This window comes from Mus caroli, chromosome 1 (genome assembly GCF_900094665.2).
Source record: "Mus caroli chromosome 1, CAROLI_EIJ_v1.1, whole genome shotgun sequence".
NCBI classification, from domain to species: Eukaryota; Metazoa; Chordata; class Mammalia; order Rodentia; family Muridae; genus Mus; species Mus caroli.
In genome coordinates this window covers 163,421,752-163,430,058 of record NC_034570.1, presented here as the reverse complement: position 1 = coordinate 163,430,058, position 8,307 = coordinate 163,421,752, and the positions used below count along the sequence as shown (strand labels likewise).

Genomic DNA, 8,307 nt, shown 5'->3' with positions numbered 1-8,307 from the left:
GTTAACATAGATATTATTACATTCTTTATGAGTCAAGCATTTATATTGGAAGAGTGTAAAGAAATATGTTAGTCTGACATTCCACTCTCTGTGGTCTCTTTCAGGAACTGTCATTTGTTGTTTGTAGTCTTTGGTCAAAATAACCTAAAAACTGAGCAGAGCATCTGCAATCTCCATATGTGCTTATACATGAGAGAATGGGTAGAAATAAATTAACCCTCACAAAGACTGAAACCTGATTCAAATTAACTTGTTCCCTAGTTAGATAAATAGGATCTTGTCCTTACTAGCACCTGCCAGGGAGTACAATAAAATCCCTACTACATGAAGATAATGTAATCTAGAGCTTCAATTTGTCTTTATAATTTATTCATATACCACAGCCTTAAGTAAGTATGGTCTGCCAGCTGATATTACCACCACCTGTTTTTGTATAGATTGCAAGATGTAGAAGAGTTTAGAATCTCAATCAATTAAAAATAAATAAAATAAAAGTTATTATGTGCAACAAAAAGTATGTATATTTTCATTTTATTAGCCACATGTTTAAGTTAGTTCCAAGTGACTATTACATTAAATTAAATATCATCTATAGTCATTTTGTGTTAGCTTTATAATATTAAATGCAACAAAGATTATGGTCCAAAACCCTAAATTATTTATTATTGGCCCTTATCAGGAAAAAAATTTAGACTGTACAGAATACAATAGAGCTGTACAAATACATCAGAAGAAAACAAACTGATAAAAGTTTAGATATGCACTCACTGATAAGTGGATATTAGTTCAGAAACTTAGAATACCCAAGATACAATTTGCAAAACACAAGAAAATCTTGAAGAGGGAAGACCAACTTGTGGATACTTCATTCCTCCTTAGAATAGGGAACAAAATACCCATGAAAGTAGTTACAGAGACAACGTTTGGAGCTAAGATGAAAGGATGGACTATCCAGAGACTACACCACCTGGGGATCCATCCCATAATCAGCCACCAAACCCAGACCCTACTNCATATGCCAGCAAGATTTTGCTGAAGGGACCCTGATATAGCTGTCTCGTATGAGGCTATGCCAGTGCCTGGCAAATACAGAAGTGGATGCTCACAGTCATATATAAGATGGAACACAGGACCCCCAATGGAGAAGCTAGAGAAAGCACCCAAGGAGCTGAAGAAGTCTGCAACCCTATAGGTGGAACAACAATATGAACTAACTAGTGCCTCCAGAACTCATGTCTCTAGTTGCATATGTAGCAGAAGATGGCCTAGTCAGCCATCATTGGGAAGAGAGGCTCCTTGGTATTGAAAACTTTATATGCCCCAGTACAGGGGAACTCCAGGGCCAAGAAGTGGGAGTGAATGGGTAGGGGAGCAGGGCGGGGGGAGGGTATAGGGAACTTTTGGGATAGCATTTGAAATGTAAATAAAGAAAATATCTAATAAAAACAAAGAAAAGAAAAGGCAAAATACACAATAGAAAGAGACCAATAACATTTACTCAATGGGCTTGATTGTATACAGCTTTAAGATGACATTAATTGTTGCAAATCTTCCCAAAGAAGATCCACAGTGAGTATCACTTCTATATAAAGCATTGCCTTTTACTGTGGACAGAACTGGACTTGCCACTTCCTAGTGTATTGCAGCCAAAATGATAAGGTATGACACCATATTAAAATGCATTACATGGAGATTTGTTTTATTATTATACATAGTATACATGGAGATTTGTTTTATTATTATACATAGTATATGTGCATACAAGGACATGTACACTTAAAGCCACAATAAATTTTAGAAAGTTAAAGATCTAGGTAATCAGTTGGAGCAAAAGATACTTTTTCAGTGACTTTGAAGAAGTACTGTTTTGTGTTTTAACAGGACAAATAAGATGACATTGTGCAAAACACCTTGCCACAACATTCCCATTTTAAAGCTGTATTCTGCTGATGTGTCCAGGGAAAGTGTGTAGTTCACTGCTTGGTTGGGCTTTCTATTGATGTGATAAAACACCATGACCAAAAAACAAGCTGGGGATGAAAGGGTTTATTCACTTTACACTTAAACATCACAGCCCTGAAGTAGAGATTTCTGGTTTCTTTAAAGACTCGGTTGTTCCATGTGATGTTTTTGTTTTGTTTTGTTATGTTTTTGTTTTTGTTTTTGTTTTTGTTTTTCCAGGAAACTGTCCCATGAGAGGATGTTTGGCTGAAACAAGCACATGAGAGGATGTTTTGGTGAAACAGACATGTAGCAAATTTCTGGAAGCCTATCTAGAGAAAGTGCATGTGATATTTTGCTGGAACATATACTTGAGGGGACACATGATGTTTGGAAGGGTACACATATAACCCAACAGATAATGGTCAGTGTGCTGGCATTGGTTCACCTTGCCACTCTTTACTAGTGTTTGTTGGGTTTCGCTGACACTGGTCTTCACTGACAACACTCTGGCACTTCTTTGCCTTGCCTTCTTCCTTGATCATTACTGTCATGATTCATAGAGAGAAATGCACCAGAGAGCTCTGGTGGTGTTCTAGCAGCTTCTTGCTGCTTCCCACAGACCGACTGGCAGAGCCTCCTGGTTTCTCCTGGATCTAACTGTCATTGCTGATCTATGTGAACTGAACTTCTGGTATACTAACAATGAAGATCATAATCGCCCCAAAGAACAATTTCTAAGCAGGTCCACATCCCCCTTTGCCCTATTAAACTTTCCTTTACACTACCTCTGGTGGGCTAAAAGGGAGGTTAAAGTGTTTAAGAAAGAACCCTTATTAAAGTAGGTTTTGAAAAATCTAAGCCTACAACAGTTCAATCATCAAATGAAGTCAGGAACTCAAGAAGGGCAGGAACGTGGAGGCAAGAGCTGATGCAGAGATCATAAAAGAGTGTAACTTACTGGCTTGTTCCTCATGGCTTGCTCAGCCTGATTTTGTTTGTTTGTTTGTTTGGTTGGTTTGGTTTTGTTTTAATGTAATTTTTTGTTTACCTGTTCACTTTACATCCTGCCCTCTGCCCCCCTTCCAGCCATCCCTCCTTACAATCTGTACCCTATACCCCTCCCCCTACTCCTCTGAGTGGATGGGGCCCCCTCTGAGTATCCCCCACACCCTGCCAGTTCAAGTCTATGAGAGGCTAAGTGCCTCTCCCACCGAGGCCAGAAGAGGCATCCCAGCTGGAAGAACATGTCACAAGTACACAGTCCGCTTTATTATAGAACCTAGGACTATCAGCCCAGGGATGGCACCATCCACCATGGATTGGGTCCTTCCCCATTCATCACTAAAAATTAAAATTCCTTACAGGACTGACATTTTGTTAATGAAGACTTTTTTTTTTAAATTAAGGTTCCCTTCGTTTAGATGGCTTTAGCTTGTGTGAAGTTTATATAAAACCACCTAGTACATGCATTTACATCACTTGCATTACAACCTCTTTCTTTCTCAAAACATAAGCATACATCCGGCATGGTTTCTTATTGCTGTTTTTCAAGACACTACCGTTGTTGAAGCTTTCTTACTGGAGGGTAGAGACACAAGACAGAAATCAAAAAGGTTGCTCATGAAGAGCTGTTAGAAAATAAAGACTCCTAGATTCTGAAGTAAAAAATCAGATTTTTATTTTAAACCAGTTTCAAGAAGATAATACTGTATTGCTGACAACTAAATTGAGTCACAGTGAATTTAACTCAATAAACATGATGGAATCATTTTGAAAAAAAAAAACATTTCACTACAATATATCATAGCTAAAATACTGAGCAATTGTCTTATGCCAATCACTGTTCTAGAAATAGAATCATAAAATAGGGTGCCGGTAATGAACTGAGCAATAGACTTAAATGCCACAAATTCATTGTTGGGAGTTCTCTTCTATCACACCTGAGAGATGAAGAAGAGGGCGTGAGTAGGAAAAGAAATTGAGTGATAGGCAGTCACAGCAAAATCCTCAGACTCTCTCATAGATGAGTGCTCTGGACCCAGGAGAGCTTTTCATAATCATCATAGAGGGGAAGTGCCCCAAAATAGAAAACCACTGGAGGCAGCATTCTTGAAAACAAAGTAGGAACTTAGAGCATAAGATTGCTTAGTGAGAATAATGCCTGAAGGCACTGAGAGCCTCAGTCCAATGTTCTCCCTTCCCTTGGAGAAATGTATATGTAAGCCCTGATGGGTGCAAGATGGTGATGCACATCAATATCCATCAGATGACGTCAGGAAAGAGATGTTATTACTTTACATTCACCATCAGACTTTGAATTAATTTCACAATGAGGTAATCATTTTGAATTGTATTTTGACCAATGTCACAGAAGTGAACACACTAGCAATTCTGGAAATTAAGGCACTAAAGCAAAGGTATCTTATTCCTGATCAAACTCCACAAGTCATATTTTTTTTGCAAAGTGACATGTTTATTTGAATTAAAAAAAAAAAAAAAAAAGCTTGTTCTTTTCCATAGACTTACTCAATCCTCAGGACCTCACAGATACAATGACATATTCACAAAAGATGCATTGCCTTTGTAGAATTATCCCATAGGATTAGATGCACCATAAACACCATAAAAACTGCTTGAAATCCAGGGAATGTTTGTTCTCCGGTATAGATAACCAGTGGAGAGTGCAAAGCTGAGAGAAAGGCTTGTTCTTCATATCAGAATATCCATTCTCTCCTTCTGTGACAGATAGAATGGACATTAAATGCTGTACTGTATTTTAAAATGGGGATTCAAAAAACTTTGAAAATTAGCCAAAAGAAATTAGGAAAATCTATTTTTATTGAGGTTTTGGCCTTCTTTTCATTAATAAGTATTACCTAAGTTGTAATTAAAGTGCTTACATTTGTAACAACTGTTTTTCTAGAGTTTAAGTTCACCCTAACCCTAAAAAATGGACTCTACTTTTACTGGGCTCCTTTCAACCTCTACCTCTCTTTAATCCTGTGTTGAAAAGTAAGAAAAGATCATGTTAAACCTTTTTTTCTTATGGTTTTGTGATTGTAATTTTATTATATCATTTCTTCTTTTCCTTCCTGCCTCTAAATCCTCCCATATTCTCCTTCTTGCTCTTTTTTATATAGATGGCCTCGTATGTTTTAATATATTTTCAGGTAAAAGCAATTAACATATATATTGTTATTCATAATTAACACACACATATAGTTTTTTCTAAATATAATCTGCACAGTGTGTATAATATGCTTCTATATATGTTTCTGGGGCTGACGTTTGGGATTGCATACCCAATTGGCGTTCCTGATTAAGGCTTTCTACAGCTCTCAGCATTGCTTAATTGTGTGTAGTTCTTTATATACTGTGCAGGTCTCCTAGGCTTTCCCTATCTTCTATGGCATGTTTATATGTGTTGTCCTTTTTCAGCACATGTTTAGGTTCATTTTGGTGAGACCTTAAATGTGTAGCTTCTGACATTACTATGAGACATAGCAAACTCCCTGAAATTCTGTATCTTATAGTCCTTCTTTTCCTTCTACAATGTTGCCTGAGCCCTAGGTGTGGAAGATGTTTTGTAGATGTACCCTTTGGGGCTGAGTTCCATATTGCTATTCTATTTATACTCCTTAGGAAATAGAAACAGCATGCATGTTCTTCATGCACAATGAATGAACAGCAAAAATGTGGTGTGTTATGGAATATTATTCTTCTGTAAAGAAAAATGGAAACACGAACTTTGCAGGTAAATGTATGAAACTACAAAAGACCAGATCCAGTGAACTAACCTAGGTCCAGAAAGACAAATATTGCATATTCTATCTCATTGGATGCTCCTAGCTCCAAGTCTTCAGATATAAGTCTGGTCTTCACCCCTCATCAAGGAAACATCTCTTTACAACAGACAAAATCCATTACAGGAAACCACAATTGATTTAAACATGTTCAACTTTTGACATGACCTCCATCACTGGTTTGTGTTCTCAGCTATGAACCTCAGGACTGTGAACACCACACCTATCTTTGTAGCTGACACATTTTCTTTTCCTGTATACACTCATCATTCCTAGGTCAACAGAGCAGTTTCATCTTCTTAGAAGATGTATCACCAGAGTTTTGAAGTTACCCTGATTATCATGCTGTATTAGCAATTAATAAAAACAGAATACAAAGAAGTTTTTTTTATAGAAACCTATACATTTTTCTTTCTTCTCATTTATCACAAATGCTACATACTGACACCTTTGACTATAGCAAAGAAGTTTTGTCAAGTTGTATTCAAAATCATTTATTCAGGTCTTTTAGGATCCTGCTAGTCTTTCTTCACTTGTGTAAATAACCAAAAACACTGTTAAGGTATATATAGTCACTTGCATGCATATAAAGGCACTAAAATGTGAATAGCACAGGTGTGCAATTTTTTCTACCACCCACTTCCATGTACAAGTCCATGTAAATAAATATATATACATTCATTCCTATATCTTCAAAGAAAATGGCTTCAAAGAATGTCCTATTAAGAGGAAAGAGGCCTAAGTCCTATGGCCTTTCGTAGAGCCTCTTTGACCTCTTTGTTTCTCAAACTGTATACCACTGGGTTCAGTAGAGGGGTGATGACAGTGTAAGTCACTGAGATGAGCCTGTCTTGCCCCAGGGAAGTCTGGGACTTTGGTTTTAGATAGATTATTGAGGCACAGCCATAGTGGATGATGACCACAGTAAGGTGGGAGGCACAGGTGGCAAAGGCCTTCTTCCGGCCTTCAGCTGAGGCAATCTTAAGGATGGTAGAGATGATAACAACATAGGAGATGAAGACAAGACCCATGGGTACCACAAGGACACATACGCTGACAATAAAGTTGATTATCTCATTGATAGTGGTATCTGTGCAGGACAGTTTCAGCAGGGGTCTCACATCACAGAAGAAGTGGGCAATAACAAACTCATCACAGAATGGTAGGCCAAACACTGATGTAACTTGGACTATAGCCATGCTCAGGCCAATTCCCAGTGACCCAGATGCTAAGAGGATACAGGCCTTCCTACCCATGATAACCGAATACCTTAGAGGATTGCAGATGGCCACATAGCGGTCATAACCCATTGCTGTGAGGAGAAAACAGTTGTTGATGCCAAAAGTTAGATAAAAGAAGAGCTGGGTTGCACAACATTGAATATCTATGCCCCGGTAAGGATTAAGGAGGCCAGCTAGCATCCGTGGAATAATGGCAATGGTATAGAAAGTCTCAGAGATTGAGAGCATGCTCAGAAAAAAGTACATGGGTGTATGGAGATGGCGGTCCAGACGAATAATTGTTACAATGATCATGTTGCCAGACAGAGTCAGAAGGTACAGCGTTAGGAACACAATAAAGAAGCCAAGTCTGTGCTGCCAATCAAAGCTGGAGAAACCTTCAAAGAGGAACTCAGCCACAACTGTGGAGTTTTTCTTTGGCATTGAGGCACGTATAGGCTTCAGGGAACTGGGTAAAGGGAAGAAAGTTATGATGAGTCAAATACAAATTAGAGTAGGCAGTAGCAGACCTTTTGTACAGAGCACGTCCAGACCATTCAGGGCTTTAGACCCTAGCATCAGGATGACTCAACTATTGGTGGCTTGTTTTATCTTCCTCTGTGCCAAACCTCGTCTTCAAAATTGGAGGGGAAGCCTTGGATTAAGGGTAGAAAGATAAATGATACACAGAGTAAATTCAAGGTAAATTGACAGTGACTTTATTTCAGTTATCAACCACATAGCCAGAGATTGGGTTGCTGAAGGATTTGATAATTCTGTCTTTAAATTTTAAGAATTTTTTCCTACTGATTTAATCATTTTATATTCCCACCACCATTATAAAAGATCTCCAATTTGTCCAAACCACTCCAAACTCTTCTTATATCTCTATAAGAGGTTTGTAACATCACCTCTCTGTTAGCAACTATCTCTTTGTGCTGTGGATTTTCCTTCATCTCATGATTACTGATACTGAAAGTCTTTCTGCACACTTGAATCGAAAACAAAACTTTTATGTGGTGGAATCATATATTTGCATTCACTGTGTCTCAGTGCATGAATAGCAACTTAGGGAAGTAACTTATATATCCTTAGACCTGAGAAATGAAATCATGGCCTCCATATAGAAATGGAATACTGCATCTGCAATACAATGGGTAAACATGTGTTATAATAGAGTAAGTTATGATGGAATAAGTTAAATGGGTGTCTCACAGAAGAACTATAGTACATGGTTTCATTTATATGAAGTTCTTAAAAGTGTCAAAAGATAAGAGCAATGAATGGTATTTACCAAAATATAATACCAAGGAATTATGGAGTGGTAATTCAAGTGCTAT

At 37.8% G+C, this 8,307-nt stretch overlaps 1 protein-coding gene across 1 annotated transcript; it reads right to left on the bottom strand.

Annotated features, from left to right (window-relative positions):
* Positions 1-6,469: 6,469 nt before the first annotated feature.
* On the bottom strand, positions 6,470-7,411 carry LOC110302071 (olfactory receptor 10J3-like). Its single transcript, XM_021172845.1, has one exon. The coding sequence runs from the start codon at positions 7,409-7,411 to the stop codon at positions 6,470-6,472; it is 942 nt and encodes a 313-aa protein (XP_021028504.1).
* Positions 7,412-8,307: the final 896 nt, after the last annotated feature.